At 42.7% G+C, this 19,141-nt stretch overlaps 1 protein-coding gene across 1 annotated transcript in view; it reads right to left on the bottom strand.

Annotated features, from left to right (window-relative positions):
• slc49a4 (solute carrier family 49 member 4) overlaps nt 1-19,141 on the bottom strand; it is a 48,373-nt gene that overhangs the window by 12,383 nt on the left and 16,849 nt on the right. The window contains exons 5-7 of the mRNA XM_063887336.1: nt 16,491-16,599; nt 9,786-9,853; nt 2,971-3,098 (exon numbers count right to left, since the gene is read on the bottom strand). Of these exons, the coding sequence (XP_063743406.1) occupies nt 2,971-3,098; nt 9,786-9,853; nt 16,491-16,599 (305 nt within the window). The remainder of the gene's footprint in view (nt 1-2,970; nt 3,099-9,785; nt 9,854-16,490; nt 16,600-19,141) is intronic.

Here is a 19,141-nt window from a genome sequence, read left to right as displayed (position 1 = left end):
TTTGAACACTGGAAAATATAAAATAACGAGAACCAACAGAAGATAACAGCTTCTCTTTATCGAAAAAATGTTTTATCCTCGACAAAATATATGAATTTGAGAAATCTGACCCGTGTTTTTGTGGAAAAACCTCAAGGCTTTGATATTTCCTCCTCTTATTGACCCCCACCCACCCACAGGGACCCGTGGGAACCACAGGCTCGCTGTGTCTGGATCTGATCCCAGCTGCAAGTCCTGTGGCCGGGGCCTGGAGTGCGAGTGGATGTTGAGACAGATTAAGCCATCACCTCTGGAGCATCACGGCTCCCTCCATCTCTTATCGCAGCAGATTGGTCCAAACGGGCTCCCCATTAGCCTGCACGTCCCTCTAATCACGCCGCCTCCGGGGGCCCTGGCCGCCCGGCTGCGTGATGCTGGGGAGCCAACCAGCCGCTCAGGCTGCTGCGAATAAAGACATGCTGCCCGTCTTTATTCCCCTCTAATGAAGCGCTGATATCAAACACTCAGGGCGCTCTAACCACCGCGCCACACTCAATAAGGTTATCTGACTCCTAGAGGGCGGAGAGACGTCTTCAGAAGAGAACATGTGGGGATCACAGCAGCACAGGAACAAGGGACGGGTCTTGCTGGCTCAAGGAGAAGATTTTTATTTGGAGCGAGATGTTAAGTCGAATGCAATTTTTTTAAGGAAGGTCAAGCCTATATTTGATATGTCCTTATATGCTGGTTTTTATCCTACGCTTGTAGTACCTGCCTGTTTGACTGTACAAACAACAGTAAAATATCTTCAAATGCAGATGCTACGTGCAAAAAAGGTGAACCAAGTGTTGCTCTTTCTAAGGGATTTGCAGGGATCAATGTGGACATTTTTAGTTCTTTCTTTTTGAGGCAAAAGATTTAACTTGTTTAGCCGTGTTACAAAATTAGGAACGAGCTACAGAAAAATGATCACACGGTGCTGTAAGATTACTTGTTTCTCCTTAATGACCTTCAGGATGTTTAGCTTGAAAGAAAGGACTACTGTTATTTAGTTTTGGACCCTCAACCTTTATTTGCTGAGTTTCAGATGCTTCTATAAAGGCAAAGATATCAGTAATGTGGAGGACACGGTGCGTGCAAAGTTTTGGTTGTGCTGCAGCTTGATTTCCTATCCTCTGTAAGAAGGGGTCGAACGACTTGTGAGGAAGAACGGCTGTCCACAGGCAGTTCCAACTTTAACAGACTTTATCGCAGGTCGATGAACTGAACATTGATGTAGGTTTAGTAGGGGTTAGCGTGTTATTCTTTCGTGTGGGTTTGTGTGTAAATGTGTGTGAATGTGTGTGTGTGTTCTATTTTTCATGCAGGCACACGCATGTCCACAACACACAGACTCCGCCAACACTATAACACAGTTATGCGGTTATAACACAATAGTGTCCGATCGCCATCAGTCTCCTTGCTTCCACTGAACAGCAAGTGCACGTTGCGAAATTGCTTGAGACCACTTGTAATTCTGGCTAGGGGTCACATGGAATAGTCCAACTAACGGGGGAGTTTTATACAAGTAATATATATAGATTATCCCTTAATCCATCCGCCTTTTTAAACCAGCAATAATCCTGTTGTCATTATCTGATATATGCATCTTGTTGTGTGCAATTTATTGTATGTATTTGTGTGTCCCTACGGTCTGAAATTAAGCAAATCAAACCCCTGTTAACGTTCCTTTTGCATGTGTGTTTTTGAACCTGCATCTGAAACTGGGGTTAGATTACATTTAAATGACTTCCTGTATAAAAAGGGCAGCATGACTTTGAATAAGTCATGTTAAGTTCATTTGAAGGATATCAAGGATTTTATAAAGCACTACTTTAGAACAGAAAACACAGATCCCACTGATCTGTGTGTGTGTGCTACGGACCGTCCCATACCCAGATTATGAGGTGTTTTGGCAGACCGGGCCACAGACAGCATCACACCCCCCTCCTGTATGATACGGCAGGTGGATGAACACGAGTCGGGTGTGAGACAGAAAGAGAGCAGAGCCAGCGCCTGCACAACGATGATGGATGATGATGATGGCTGGAACCAGTGGATATGAACGACTGGTGCTGGTCGGCTTATTGTTCTGGCTTTGGAAACAGTCCGCTGCTGTGTTAAGCACTGCTACTCTACTAATGGATTGCTTGAGTGTTACCAAAAACACCCACATACATCTTTTTATCGTCTTGGCTCTGTTCTATAGCATTCAATCAAAAAGTTACTACAGACATTTGAAAAAATAATCAGATTTTTTTTAAAGTCGACATTTTTAAAAAAAATCCAAGTAAAATTAAAAAAAAGTCGAAAATGTTTAGAAAAAGTGATGTTTTTTTTTAAAGAATCGGAAAAAACTGAAAAGCCGACATTTAGAAAAAAATCCAGAAATTAGAAAAAAATACGAACATTTTGAAGAAATATTTGTAAATTCGAAAAAGTCGAAATTTGGAGAAAGAACATCAGAATTTTGAAAAAGGGCAGTGGTGGCAAAGTGGTTAGGGGCTAGGGGCTTGGCCTGGGAACTGGAAGGTCACCAGTTCAAGTCCCCGAAAGACCAAGTGCCACCGTGGTGTCCCTGAGCAAGGCACCGTTCCCTACACTGCTCCCCGGGCACCGTACATATGGCAGCCCACTGCCCCTAACACTAAGATGGGTCAAATGCAGAATTCTCGAATTTCCCCACGGGGATTAACAAAAGTACATCTTAAAAGGAAATCAAACGCAAAAAGAATTGGGAGACAAAAAGTGTAAATTGATTGATTAGAATCATGATCAAATAGTGGGGCCTTTTTAAAGGTGTATGCAGCATTTTTCTGCATAGAATGAATGACCTGAATGACCCCTGAACCGACTACTGAGATGGATTCACTCTCTGGGTTGTTTCAGGGTCTGCCGGCTGCTCTGACTGCATGTGAAGTCACCTTGACAGTGAAGCTGCTGCGGACCTACCTGCAGTGGAGGGCAGGTGAGTGAATGAGCTCAGACAGGTGAGAGTGAACCAGGTGGAGGACAGAGAGGCTCCCGCCAGCATCAGCACCAGGATCAGCTTCAGCATCCCCCGAATGGAGTCTGCAAACCTGAGAACGGGTGGGAGGAAGCAGGAAAATCAATTAGTAAACAGACAGCTGTTAGACACGTCTTTTTAGATGAGCTTTTTATTAGCGACACCCCCTACTTTTAAACTTTATTATTTACTCATTTTTATATTGTTTTGATTCATTTTAAAAGGTTTTTACTTTGATTATTTATTTTACAACTTTATTAGCAACATTTCCTTTTAAATTGGTGTTTTAATCTTTTCACATTTATTATTCTTATTATTTATTTTAGTTTGAATTATTATTATTATTATTTATTTATTTTAGTTTGAATTATTATTATTATTATTTATTTTAGTTTGAATTATTATTATTATTTTAGTTTGAATTATTATTATTATTATTATTATTATTTATTTTAGTTTGAATTATTATTATTTATTTTAGTTTGAATTATTATTATTATTATTCCATTTTAATTTAATTTAATTTAATGTATTTTATTTATTTATTTATTTTATAGGTTTTTATATTCGTATTTATTGGTTTTGGAGACCTGTTAAAGCACTTTGAGCTGTTGTATGAAAAGTGCTATACAAATAAAGCATTGTTATTATTACAAAGAAAGAGCCCAACATATCCAAGATACCAGTCCTTAAACTACACCGGTACAAAGTGAGACGAGACAGCTGCTTCAGAAACAACAGGCGTCCTTCGTAAAAACAAAGAGCAGCTCCTTATTCCTTAACGTCTGCTTCCTCCGTGTCATAATCTCTTACTGGAGACATGCATTGTTTTGTCAGATCATTTCCTCTCTCCCACTTGTTCCTTGTCATCACACGAGCATGGACACTTCTCTGCGAGTTGATTCAATTTGTTTCAGCAGCTAAGAGGCCTATTGTTATATATCGTAGAAGACAAGCCACTGGGCCATTCCCAAACCCCAACTCTCTGGAGCTTTGTGGTTTCTCTTTGTAGCCGTTTTTCCTAAACCCGTCAATGTTCATTAACTCCTCTCGGCTCCTCTGGGTATGCATGTGTACGCTCGTGAAAGATTAGATGAAGCTACTCCAGCCCGAAAGCAAAGACAGACACTAATTACTTTTGTTGTGTTGCTCACAGACAAGATGCTTGAGAAAAGAAGGCTGAACTCCACAATGAACTTAATGCAAGAATAAGAAAAGGAGGAAATGGCTTATTAGTTCAGCTAGGTTGTGAGAGGTTTGTCAGCATGCTGAGCGCCAGGGGAGGATGGCAATCATCCTGTGGACGGATAATGAGAACATCTCCACTCAGACATTCTACGTTTGCATTTGCAAAACTTTCATTTCTTCCGGGGTTCAATGGGCTGTCGTTTTCTGTCATACTGTTTTCTGTTATTGGCATCACTTTGTTTTAAAGAATGCGCTGATTCTAGAGCGAGTCAACACTGCCAAAACCTTTCATAATCACCTTGTTTTTGTTTACTGCTGAGTGACTTAAAGAGGCCCCATTATGCTTGTTGTGGCTTCCCTTCCCTGTAGACAGCGGCTGTCTTCTTCTACGTTTCTATCAAAAACTAATAAATGATAGTTTTTGATTTAAAATAAAAGGGATTACAAAGGAAGTGTTTGTTGTTCCTGTTTGTTATTGTAGCCTATGGAAAAATCCCACTTAAGAAACAACACTGTGTAATATTTTTACACCAGACCAACGTTACACGTTTCATCTCGCGCAGCCCCTGGTGGCAGCTCGCGCACCCCTTTGGGAATCCCTGCTGTAGAGTGTTATACAGGTTTTAGTGCATGTAAATGGTCTGCAAAGGCTAAAATCTAAAACTCCCACACACTCCCTCCTCTGACTGAAAAGCCTCCATTGGACTCCTTCAGGTGACATTACTATGTAACAAATCTATAGGCTAGCGTTCCAACACATTGTAGGTGATAGGCTAAGGGGCGGGACATCTCTGAGCGGTTGACCAATCACAACAGAGCTGGCCTACTTCAAAGGTGGGCAGTTAAAACAACTAAAGGGGCGGCAGTGGCTCAGTCTGTACGGACCTGGCCCTTCGAGGCGACCCAGGAGGTGCCAGTTCACCTCATGGGCACTTTCGAGGATCCTTTGAGCTAGGCACTGAACCCACCTAACTGGCAGCCAACCAATCAGAGCAGACTAGGCTCTGGTTTCAGACAGAGGGTGAAAAAAGGAGCTGCAGCACAGGCAGTATGAGAAACATAAAGAGCTTTCTGAACATTAAAGCATGGAGACATGTCCCAGTAGAGGCACACAATAAAAAAGCTAAATATCCACAACTCTTCCTGACCTTGTAATTGTGTATCCTGATATCCATAGAAAGAAGATAAGTGGTCGTATTGAATTACCGCCCAGCATGTTGCACTGGAAGAGGCAGTGCAGTCAGATGGCTAAATGTTTGAACACAGAGAGTCAGGTCTCTCTGCCCACAGTTACACCCCTAAAATCTGCATCACCCATCTGCCACTGACTGGCTCAACCCTTCATGCACCACCATTGATGCCAGAGAGGGAGGAAACCCTGGACCCAGCCAAACCCCTCATCACGCTGCAGAGAAACACGACTATCAACCCCAATCTGAGCCTCTGAGCAGGAGAAAACACAAGTAGCTTATTTCCTAAACTAACTCTGAGTCCCTTTGATACAGAGCTTTGTTCTAGATAACACAGCTGCATGACGGCTTTGAAAACCACCGGCTTTTAGTAGAGAAATAGCAATTTAAATAAACTATCATTATCTCAGAAATGAGTCAAAATAAAACATGTTTTTAAAGGTAAAGACTGCAATATTCTATCTATTTCTCACTGTCACAGTAACAAGTAATACCTTAAAAAACTCACAGGAAAATGCATTATTTAATCCTTTTTCAGAAGGTAGGCGTTAAAAAAGACAGTGCCTTTAAGACCTTACAAATATTAACGTCTTTTAATAGAAACTAAGGACAGAGAAGCGAAGTCTGTTCATCAAAACAATGTGTTGTTGTTTTGTTGTTTCCACAGGATTTGTTGCAGAACACCCAGAGGTTTGCACAACTCTACTGCACTGCAGAGCCGTGTCACACTCCTGAATGAGTGACGAGGGGCATGTCATCTGATGAGGTAACGGCAGAATTAAAAGTCTATCTTTTACTCTGCTCTTACAGGATTTATCGGCCATAAAGATAGCATCATTTAACATCATGTGGAGTCTGATTCAATCCTAGTGCCTGCGGGGGGAGAAAGATGAATATCATCTTCAGTGGGATGTTATCCGCCGGGCCGGGTGTGTTTTTAGTGAAGGGGTGTGCAGTAAATAACCTCACAGGTGAATGATAGGATGACCAGTAGCAGGGGGAAACAAATCAGGCTGATACCCATGTGTTCCATCTCCTCTCATTAACCTTGAGGATTGTCTGGCCTTTCTGACACCAAGAGAGTCACCTGGTTTCCTCTCACCCTCTCTTTTCCCAGGGCGTGTAATGGGAAGCTAATGATGATGCTTGTTAGTTATTCTTTCCCACTTCCTCAAATCGTGTAAAAAGAAAGCGTACAGCATCGTCCAATCAGCTTCAGCCTGAGCCACACAATTAAAGAGCTCCAGGGTAGTTTGTCAAATGTTTCCGTGACGGGTGCCACGCCTCGGAGCACCCACCACTAATGGAACCCGCTGCAATCAGCTCTCTGCCATTCAGCTATCCACCGGCAAGCTATGAAATGTTGTTTTTTTGGCAAAGGGCAAGTGCTAATCCCCCAAGACATTACGCTTTCCAAGAGGCCACTTAAAAAGTGAAACTGCAAAACCTGCAGCACAAAAAGCCTTTAAAAGAGGGGACGTTTCCTGCCCCCTGTGGCAAGTTGTGCTCAGCATTGGAGCGGTGCTTCGCTGGGGGAGATAGTGGCAAATAATAAGTCACATCTTGACATTAATGTCTTAAAATGCTACTATTGGGCGAGACAAGGGAGGAAAAAGTGCTCTCTGCTCAGTTCATTACCACAATCTAATGGAGCCATATTGCAGCAAAGCGAAGAAGAAGAAGAAGAATAAGGAAAAACGCAGATAAGCAGAACTTAATTTAAAGGGAGTAATAAGAGAAAGAATCAATTAATAAACGGTTAGATTTATTTCCAACATTCTGAGGTATTTCTGTAATCAAAGGACCTCTGTCTCGTCTCTACGGACGTTTCCAATCAAGGACAAGAAGGGCAGAAAGTCATCAACCGGTCTGATGATAATTAACGAGAGGAGCAGCACTTCAATCAAGTCGTAGCTTAGCATAGCATCATTGGGTGTACACCACAAAAGGTGCGTGGTTACACGGCAACAAAAACCTTTAGGATTCTGAGATAGTAGACGATAGAAGTGGAAATGATGATTATCAAAGTAACAGAATGCTATATAACTACTCAGAGAGCCTTTACAACTCTGAAACCTGAACTAGCTTAGAGTTTTTAAAGTCAGGCTCACATTTTACTGTAGGTCAGGAAAGATATATAAAGATGAAACACTTTTTGACGGTTAAAAAGGACATACTTTGGTATCAAAAATGCATTAAGATGTTATTAAGTATGTTGTCAGATCAGTAAAACATCAAATATATAAATAAACATTGTCTATTTATTCAGCATCATTGCAAATACTTACATAAAAGCTTTACTAGCAGATATACACAAAGCAAAATATCGATATGAGTGTGTTACATAAACGCTTAGAGATGCATCTGTACATTAAAGGTCTAAACACAAACTGAATTGAAGATCATTATTGAACCGTGAAGGTGCTCTAAAAATGTTAAGAATAAGGCTTGCAGACATTATTGAATGCTGGTGTCTAAATTGCAGGAAGATGTGGTTGTGTTTTTATATCTAATAGTTGTGTTTTTCTATGTTTCTGTGTCCTGGCATTAAAAAGAAAATCTAAATCCGAGGTGTCAGGGTTTACTTTCCACGTACAAAACGAACCCTTAGAGAGGATTTTCTACAACATGAAAGTGAATAATATTCCTCTCAGTCATCTAATGCTAATCAATACTCCGTGGCAGGAGATTCAAGACCTTGGACCAGCATGTAGAGCAACGCTGGATTTTTCTCTTTAACTACCAACTGTTGCAGCAGAAGAGCGCCCGATCAATTCCTCCCGTGACTCAGGGTTTATGTAATCAACACCAATAATTCAGCGGCTCTGTTTACATACACTTTCATCTCGTGCTGCAAACAGCTTCATTGATTAACTGTGGGAGTTATGGGCTCATTTCCCTGATTACAGCTTTTAGAAAACACTGGGCCTGCCTGGAAGTGCTGATTGGGCCTCGGCCTGCGATAAACATATATCCGTCAGAGCGGGGGAATGAATCCTTTTGCTTTTGCAGAGTCCACACTTTGTCTTATAGTGCCGAGGCTCACGATCCATCAGAGGAGCTGGAGTGGCCGTTGCATTAGCATCTATTCCCGTCACTCTAACAGAGCAGCATCCCATCATATATTAGAGGAGAGGGGATGAGATTAGGGGGGCAGGAGAGAGACCTCGACGCCTCCAGCAGCTATTATTTATATTCGGTTTAATATCACAGACGAGGTTATGCTTTCATCTTGCTTTGTCAGAAGGATTAGGGTCAGATTTTTGGAAAGGTGCATGGGTCAATAAAGAACTTGTCATATTTTAAGCTGATCTGGGTAACAAATAAGGTTTAGCTTCATTAGCATTGAACTATCGGCCGTTTGTGCTCCATTAATAGGTGTGGGCATGATCTGTAACGACCCTTCAAGTCAGAAAACAATAACTCAAAGCTTTGCCATTTTTTGGCTTTCACTGACTTGTCAAATCAGGCAGAGACAAAAGCAGATACTTCAAATCTCCTTTGTAGCTTCCATGTTGTTTCCATAATGTGACTCAAAGCTCATAAACACACCATCCAAGGAGCACCTGAATGCCCCATTTGCCCTAAAGGAGGTCCGTGTTCTCCAGAGGGACATTGTAGATAGGAATAATATAAACCATACAGCTGTCCTATTTCCAGGCGGGAAAATGAAGTACAACATGTGCAGGACGTGTGTTCAGAGATGTGAGGACGATTCACTAGCTCTTAATCTTCTTGGTGTTGAAGCAGAGGAACAGCCAAGGCTATCAAACTGAGCGTGGGTGGTTTATTTCCATGCTTTTGTAAATAAAAAAGGCTAGTTGTGTCACGCCAGAAGAAGCTTTTATCTTACATATTCCCCCAATATTGGGAATAAGATGGTAAACAACCTGTTATACTGTAGAGAGGATAGGTGTTCCTCTAGATAAGGGATGCATGGTTATAGCTGACATGATTTTGATCAATATTAAGATCAGGAGGTTGAAGATCATTCATTTATTTTAAGGAAAACCTTTTTTTATTTCACATTTAATAACCAGAGAACTGCTTTCACGTCTCATAAGCGCTACATTCATGCTTATGTGCAAAGCTTTGTACCTTAATTAGTCCTAAAATAACCTGAATTAAGTGCATTTTTTCTATTTAAACTGAAGATCTACGTTGTCTAATACAATACACCTCTGGTATGCGGGTATAAAATGAAGTCAGTTTGATAAATATCATATTATTTTGCAGCCCTTTCTAGATATGCATGTAATAGCAGTCTTGTCTTGCTTGGACAAGTTAACCTAACTATCGTTCCCCTTCAGAAACCTATTCAATGAGCCTGCCATGTGACACCCTACAAAGGAATCAACTGATGTAGGTGTGCAGCTGCTCACCTGGCCATTGCCACTCCGACCACGCATCCTCCAACAGTCGACCAGAAACCAATCCAACCGGCGTTCACCTGTGTGTGAGATAAGAAAAGGGGGGGAAGGAGAGAAGGTTATTCAGTGTTCAACATGCAAACTGTGACGACAGAAAGGGAGAGCAGTCCCTCAATCATGGGTGAAACTATGAGAGCAGCTGTGAGAGTGTGTTGTCCTTTCTTATTTACACAGAGGAAGGCCAAGAGATAACGTCAAGAGAAAGGACGATACGGAGAAGGGACCGCGGCAGAATCAATATGAGGTAGAGTGTCGCACGTGTGCATACAAACACACACACATGGACGCAAAGCCAATCAGTGTGTAGCACCCAGGCGAGCATGTCTCTGAGTGCCAGTGAAGGTGTTTGGTTCCCATCAATCTCCCCGAGGCAATAACTCACATTCAACCAAATCCAACCAGATGGAGGATGAGTCGGCGAGGGGAGCAGAATCTCAAGTGGGATCTGGAGCTTTCTGCTTAATCATGCTCTGCATCGACCCGTCATGAAAGTGTATAATGAAGAAAAGTGGACTATCAAAGTTATTAATTGTAAAATGTCTAGCGGCTGAGTAAGTGATGAATGTCATTATGTTTTCTGTTTGGCATTGAAGTCACAAACATGTCACCCACAGCCTAAGTCCACCTGTAGCTGCTGCTGCTCATTACCCATGCAGGCTTTGCAGCACCAGAGGTTTCCAAGGCGTGCAATGTCGCATGAGTTTGTGCACCAATTTAGGAAGCCGAACGCACATTTTACTTGCCAAGCCAATTCAATTCCGAGATGCAAATGACTGTGTTTCATGTGTGGGTGGTGAGTTAATTAACTGCAGTATTCTTAGTGCCTTGGAAGCCTAAAAAAAGAGGCCAGATTTGAAGCTTAATCATGTCTGCTGTATTGCGATTGTGTCAATAAGCTTACAGCTGACTGGTGAGGGGGAAGCCAGGACTCGATACTCTTGACACGTTCATGTGTTTTTTAGCTATTCTCTCTTCCTCTCTCAATCTATTGTTGCGCAATACTTTGTTTAAAGCCAATATTCAGCTTCTTTATCTGTAGCTTTGGTTGTACATGGAATTGTTACACCAACGCACTTCATGTTATCCTAGAAAATCCCCTGAAGTGCTTCATGTGAAGACAGAGGAGGCTTTGTCATTAAGTTCAACAGTCCTCAAGAAATTCACAAGTGATTTTCGAAGGGATTAGAAAGCTGTGATCAAACAAACAGAAGTTATGTGCATACTAAATGGCGTTTTGCACTAAGAGGCTCTATTATGCTTCATCCTGTAGTGTGCTGCTATATAGATTTGTGTGCATGTAAATGGTCAGCAGAAGCTTAAATCCCAAAGTTCCTAAGCAACACTCACGCTTCTATTGGAGTCTAACATGTCATGGTGAGCTTGGGAAAGACATTTAACCCTAAATTGCTCCCATAGTGTCCGTTATTAAAGTGTATGTGAGTCGCTTTGGCCTCAGCTAAATGACACGTAATGTAATAGAAAGGATCCAAATGTGGGTAATTCAGTGAGGCATCTGAACAAAGAGCACTGGGATATGATCAGGCTAAGGGGCGGGACATCTCTAAGAGGTTGACCAATCACAACAGAGCCGTCCAGATGTCTAATCAGAGCAGACTGGGCTCGTGTTTCAGGCAGTATGAGAAAAATAAAGAGCTTTTTCAACATTGAAGCATGGAGAAATGTCACAGAAGAGGCACTAAATACAAATATGAAGCTGAAAATGAGCGTGTAAGAGCTCCATCTTAGCACAGCACGGCACCTGTTTCAAGAGTCACACTCACGTTAAATCCTCTTTAACGATTCCCAGTTCCAAGTCAGACCCAAACCACCAATTATACACCTTAGCTGTTGCCTGAGCATTTCTACTTTCATCATCTGTTCCCCGTTTTCGTCTGACTTCTGTCCTGGTCTCACCCCAATTCCCACATCCTACTTATCACAGACCCTGTTTTCAAAGGATGCCGTCAAAACATAATAACGGCAGGAAGGATGGACTGCCCGCATTTGAGAATAATGCACAATCTCAGGTGGAAAATGGAAACAAGGTTGGCAAAGCAATCACCGAGATGTGCTTCTGTCAAAGAAAAAACTGCCCAACTACGTTGTTTTTATTTCTTTTTCTGGCCAAGTGGCAGCCAATATGTCTGCAGGGCTGGAGTCAATGGGGACCGGCCTAGAGGAGCAGGGCAGGGTTATTCTCACTCGAAAAAACACTGTCTGGATGGAGGTAAACTCTTTCACTTGGGGCAACAGCTCACTCAGCAACGCAGAGGGTAATATAAACCTGGCAGAGTCATTTAACATTGGTCTTGTAGCCACCGTATTTCATTCAAACGACTTTATACTCGGTCACACGACGCCCAGTGTGAGCCAGGCGCCAAGAGGACTAAATCACCGGTGAAAAGCAGAACGAGGAGGCATCACCTGTGCACCCTCTCTAGTTATTATTCACATGGAAATCCATAACAGCATTGACAAAAAGGTTCAGTCGACAGCAATTGCTCGACTTCCTGCAAAGAATAAGAACACTTGTCCATTTGTTATTAAAAAAAAAAAGTGGTACACAGCAAAGATCAAATCCACATTGCTCTGAATATTAAGTATGAGCATCGAGGCACCATCCCTGACCTCTGCTTTCAGAAGGGACCTCGGTCTCCCTGATCCAGGCAAGGTCCTTCCTTTCAAATACCATGGCCACATCAAAGTATCATCAAATATAAATCGTTCCTCACCTAGTGTCCTTCCCATGTGTTTGCCTTGCACCTTTTAGAAGTTGGTTCCAGGGGTAAAGATTGAGGCTTTGACCTCCACCAATGGTTGCATTCTTCTCACGCTTTCTTTACAACACAGCTTGATTCAAAATGTTCAGCACCACCCAAAAACCTAGCCTAGGCGCAGTCAGATCACCTCCTGCTGTTTGCCATCCATCTAATCCTTGCCCCTGCCTCTCTGTCTTTCATTAATTGAACAAAACTTTGCAAGCAGTAAAACTCCCCAGGTGCATAGTAAACACTCTTAAAATGTCAGTATTGTGATGAAATTCTTTGAGCAATGAACTGGAACACAAGAAGTTCAATAGAGAGCGTTGAATAATGCCAGACACCTTTGATTTATACATCTACTAATCTGATAAATGACTGCATGAAGCAGAAGTATAGCAAACATATGCACCTTAAAACAGCCCTGTATGTCTGCAATACAGAAGTCATTATGGGATATGACTCAGAGCGCCAGACCTGCCGCCTTTGAGCAGCAGCGGAGATGGATAGGAAATGGAAGGAAAGAGAAATACCACTAAAAGTCGAAGCAGAAATGTGAAACTAGGACACAGAGTGTGCAAATGAACCCTGATGGATGGAAATTGGCTCGTAGGAGGTTAGCATTACATCAGATCCTGATGGGGGAGCGACAGGAGGTAGGTGTTGCACTTATCCGAGGAATCAGCATGGTTGCATCCTGCCCGTTCGGAGCAGGATCTCGCCTGCCTTGCTAACTCCGACTGGAGCTGCACGTTGTATGAGGACAGACTGACACATGCTACACAGGAAGGTTGCGCAATTCGTCGAGACGTTGCGCAATATTCAAATCACAGGGAGCACAATCATTTTGTAAAGAATAAATATGTGTTCAAATACCATTTTTAAAGGGTAGATGTAATATTTCTGGTACAGATCCTCTTAAAAAGCCACAGCATGATTATTTAAATGAAAGTAGTAGAGGTCCTGAGGAGCTGGTCTGGCTCAGTAATCCCTTTGACTCCTGATGTGTCTTTTAAGGGACAGATCTTAAGTACCACCTCAAGAGGTGCTTTCCCTGTTATAATGGTTGGTTTGAGCATCAAAGTTATCCTGAGACATTGGAAGACCTCTGGATATGAAGGAATGGGTCAATGCAGTGGTTGAGACTGCATCATGGATGTATAATAAGAATAGCATAGCGTCACAAATTACCCATCATGCCTGGTTGTTGAGAGCATAGATCATGCGCAATTGAGTTTTCCCTTAAGCCCCGCCCCTGATCTCCCGATCTCGGCTCAGTAGAATGAATCAGGATTCAGCTTTTAGCGCATTTGACTACTTTTTAAAACCTAATGATTCAAATAAGGGCTATAAAACTGTTAATGCTGGGTAGTTTATTTAGTATCCGCCTCTTTCCCAAAGTAAGTCAAAGGGAAAAAGCATGATCCTGATGGGGAGCGACAGGAGGTAGGTGTTGCACTTATCCGGGGAATCAGCATGCTTGCATCCTGATTCAAGCATGCTGACGCCCAGTGACGTCACAGACTGACACGTCATTTGAATTGGTTAAAAGGCTGTTCAAATGGTACTCCTTGGGAATGTTTCTGAACACATATAAAAGCCGATTAAGAATTTTTAGTTTCAAAGGTAACCAAAAGTCCACAATTTGCTCACTTTCGCCGATCGAAGTCATGATCATTCTGTCCTATATTGTCATCTTTTCCACACAAAGCATCGTATTATTGAACTGCAAGAAAAAGTAGAACCAGGGTATAACATCAGTGTGTGTGTACACCTGCATGTAACCACCAATAAGCAGCAAAATGAACTAATTATTGGAAAGCACGAGGAACTTAATGGAAAGTATGAAATTGGTATTTTGCCATCAATGCGTTGTGCCCCGAGGCTTTCGCCGCATACTTTTAATTAACCAGAAAACAGTCAGTCACATTTTTCATGGCTGAGGCAGAGATAATAAAGAGCGAGGGAACAGGGCACAAACAAAAAATAATTGTGCAACCAAAATGCACCGAGGTTTGGAGACGGAAGGAGGACAAATATATACTTACCATCTTTTGTTTGTTCAAAGTGCTTATACCTCGCTGAACCACATGTTTCTGTGAGGATTGGGATCTGACTGAAGCGTACAGCAGATACTGAAACAGTTATTTGATTCTGCGGGTTCAAAATGGGTTTAAAGGGGCTTTATTCTGACCATTTTCAGGTTCATATTTGCATTTGTGCCTCTTGTGACATGTCTCCATGTTTAATGTTCAGAAAGCTCTTTATGCTTCTCATACTGCCTGTGATGCAGCACCTCTTTTCACACTCTGTCCGAAACCAGAGCCCAGTCTGCTCTGATTGGCTCTGTTGTGATCGGTCAACCGCTTAGAGATGTCCCGCCCCTTAGCCTATCACGTTCAATGTGTTGGCCAATTCTAATTATGTATGTGTATGTGTTGCTGCTTTAGTCGTCCTCCGCCTCACTGTGTTTAGAAACACATCTATCCTGTTTTATGTTTAAGCTCAAAGTGTTCCACCCAGGGATATCCTGTAGCTCAGCTTATTATTTATAACACACTTTCTTATTAACTAGTATGAATGAGAGCATAAGTCTTTCAAGAACAAATGAAATCTAAGAACAAGTTGGTGCTGCTCCTCGCTCAGGTATAAAGACGGAGGTGTGACGACTCGTCCTCCGCTCTGCTCCGTGTGATCTCCTCTCCAGCAGCACCTGTCTGATGATCACCTTGAAAAGACGCTGCCTTCATGTTCTGTCGAGACCTGGGAGATGTGAAAGTATACGGCGCTCTCTCTCTCTAACCTGAAACACAATCTACGGTCTTTGTTCCGTCTGAAGATGGCGAGCATCAATGCAAATGGAGAATTGTAGCAGATTGGGCCCTTCATGAAAGGTGGACAGAAGCTGATTGTAAAGTAGAAGAAAGACAGAACGTTAATTCTTCTGTCTGAAATATGACCTGTTTTTTAATGGTGAGGGACAGTTAACTTTAAGAGAGCGAGTGAAAAGAGGCCCTATTAAACTCATTGTAGTTTTCCTTTTCCTGTAGCGTGTTATAAAGGTTTTAGTGCATGTAAACGGTCTGCAAAGGCTAAAATTGTTCCACTCCCCCTGCTTGAAACGCCTCCATTGGACTCCTTTGTTTACTTCCGGAACATGACATCACTACGTAACACTCGCGCTAGTATTGGTTAGCGCTCCGACACATTAGACTAAGGGGGCGGGACATCTCTTAGCGGTTGACCGATCACAACAGGGCCAATCAGAGCAGACTGAAGGAGGAAACTAAAGAGCTTTTTGAACATGACAGCATGTAAACATAACACAATAGAGGCACGAAATACTAATATGAAGAATGAAAGGCCCCTTTAATAAACCATTGCAGTAAAGCTCAGTTACCTGGAGGCCTTTATGTGTACAGAGATATACTCCTCATGTTAGTGCAGGAGCCTTGGGGTTAGTTACACCTGAACATCTCCAGTATAACGACTCTACTTTAAATAGCTATCCTGTATTTCTAAAGAGCGTCACATGGATAATAACAGGCACCACTCTCTCTCAGGAGACTTTCTGAAAGGTACTTCAAGATGCAGCCAGAAGAGCAAGTGATTTGTTCTGTTTATCATAGGAGCGGCATATAGTTGTAGAAAGCTCTGTGTAATCCTGGCACGCTGTAATGCAGAGGAGCTTCTGTTTCTCTCAAGCAAATTACCCACCGAGAGGGTAAACAAATTGAAGGCCAGAGAATAAGTGCTCACTATTTTATCAGCTTGAACTTTTGGATCAGAGGGTTTTTGCAGATTGCTGTACGGATTCGTTTTTTGCAAAATGTGGACAGCAAGCAATGGTGCCCACATTTGTTTTGTTAGGGGCTTAGTGCGTGTGTTTGGCGCTTACCTGGCTGACTTTAGCAGGCGTAAGCACCATGTCCAGGACTCCTGTCCAACCGGCGATCACTCCTGTGGGGACGGCATAGGCCAGCGCTATCATCAGGAAGCGCAGGTTACTGTAGGGGACACAGATTTAGGATCAAACTCACATAACAGTCTTATACTTTGAAGAGGTGTGACGATGTATCACTGGATGTGTCCTGGAAAACTCAAAGCCAACGACTTAATAAGAAGTTATTGTCTGTTAGTGCACTTGAAGCCAACAGTAACGCCTGTAAAGAGCTAACAAAATAATAAAAAGGCGTCTCAGACAAGAACGATTCCTGAATGTCTGTAAAGTACAGGACAAACTCTAGTTGATAGCTGCACTTCTTTTTGTTGAAAAGACGTTGGTTTGTTGTTTTGTTCCCCTCTGGTTTATTTATTATCCACACACACTCTTAGAAAATAAAAAATGGCAGATAGCTTTGTAGGCAGGTCGGTCCCATTGCTGTCCTCTGTGTTCAAAGAGCTTTACTCTTCAAATACACAAATCGAGCTCCACAGGGAACCAATAAATGGTTCACAGCACATCGATAATTCATTGACACAGTTTCTTGTTTTGTGTTTAACACGCAGAAGTTTGTTTAGAAGAGTAGTAGCAGTAGTGATCGGTCCAGACTTATACTGGGTCGTGGTCAGTTTTAAAATACCAGAGCATACCACGTTGTGCACATTTCAATTGGTTTTGGTGCACATTTGGTAGTCAGACTGAGGTCTGTTACCTTTTTACTATAAAATAAATAGGGTTAAAATAATTTAACATCCTGCAAATATCTTTCCAGTTGATTGCTAAATATTTAAGGGGTATCAGGTTGTGAACGTCAATAAGACAGCTGTCATATCAAATATGTTTTGCAGGTCCAAAAAAAAAACGTATGTGGTGTCAGGGGGGCGAAGTGGATCCTTTGATACTCAAAGATGCCGACCCCTGCCCTAGCCCTGTAATCAATGCAATATTATTCATTTACAAGTGATTCCTTTTCTATCCTGGTTCCAGACTACTTTCCTTTCCATGGATGTTGTCTCCTCAACACTAGCTAAGTGTATTGCCTATGAAGCCATCAGGTGAAATCAAACTGTGCAAACAGGTGATAAAATAAGCTCCCCCCCCCCCACTCCCGGCTGTAAGGAATAGCTCCAGGCTGCAGATACTGAGCTACAGGGTTTGATCGAGCCGTCTGCTAACGCCTCACAGTGTGCTCTGATCCACAGGAAACACAAAGGGAAAGAGACACCTCCATATGCCTCGTCGTTATGTATGCATATCCATATCTCTGGCAGCCCTCCAATCAAATGCAACCCAATTACAATCACTCGGAGCACCCTGCGATAATCACCTTCGCCCAATGAGGTGGCGTGCTGATTTAAATCAGTGCCACCTCCTCGACCCAAACAATATGATTAGAATCGTTGGGCGTCTGACAAATGAGCCGAGGCTGGCACAGCGGGCGACAGATTCATGGATCGTTTTGTTTTCCCGTTCCATTTTCTGTTTATGGACGCTGAAATTTATATATCGTCGTTCATTATAACGCAGGCCGCATCCCGCAGTATCATGAGGGACATCTGGAGAACACCTTGGGGCCTCCTGCATCCCCGCATAGCCTTCAAACACACACACTGATGAAGTTCACACACACACCTACAGACAGTCTTTGTGTTGCAGACTACGCAGGTAACTTGTCCCCAGACACAACGCCCTGTTGCTGTAAACATACACACCCTTTTCCCTTTCCTGACACTGGTGCACAATGAATCTCTTTTATCCGCAGACTGCTCTGAGTCGCAGGAAACAGACTGTGCTGCTGGCCTGTCTCGTACTAAGCAGTATGAAGCTACTTGGCCTTGGGGACAGTATTGAGGCACGGTCATAAAAGCACCGTGATGGAGCACCCTCTTCCTCTTCCTCCCTGCACGCTTTTCATTAACCTTGCCATAACAGCAAGAAATCAATATCCATGCACCTTTTCTCCGAGTCTGGGTGCTTATTCAGATAACCAAATGTGAGCTAGCGGACTTGTAAGTGAGGGGAAATGTGTTTTCCCTTTTCCTCTCCTCATGGTAGTAAAATATTTCCCAATAAGCAGCCCCAAAGCTGGCGGTGTCATCAGCTAAGTGCCATTTGTCCTTGGCAGGCCCGGCTGGAGATCAATGCATCCAGACGACAACTTTCAGAGCTGGAGTGAGTGTGAGGGGGCCGGGGGATCATCACTTCTCCGGGGGTTTGGGCTGATCAGAAGTCAATGCTAACTTTCGTGCAGAGACGTTCAGGCGTCTAATTAGACTGCTGCTGAGGAGGCAGATGTGAACAGCTGGGAGCCTGCATGAAGCTGAACATCATTAACCAGTGCTCACACTCTGATAGGATAAATGGAGGAACAGGAACACGTGTATCAGAGTCTCTGAGGAGTTAGCTTCCACCTGCAGTAAGGGATGAGGCCATGACATGTCGATTCTGATTCTTTTCAAGCAGATCCACATGTGACCGATCCACTTTCAATACAGTTTACTCATCAGGGTCATTAAAACATGCTTTATGCTGCATTTATTAGATCATGGAAGAACAAGACTACCTTCGTTTTTACTCACGTAGCAAGCTCTAGTCTTATGTTCCCT

This window comes from Eleginops maclovinus, chromosome 7, assembly GCF_036324505.1.
Source record: "Eleginops maclovinus isolate JMC-PN-2008 ecotype Puerto Natales chromosome 7, JC_Emac_rtc_rv5, whole genome shotgun sequence".
NCBI lineage: Eukaryota > Metazoa > Chordata > Actinopteri > Perciformes > Eleginopidae > Eleginops > Eleginops maclovinus.
The sequence above is the reverse complement of the archived record's forward strand: the minus strand, read 5'-3'. Positions and strand labels throughout refer to the sequence as shown.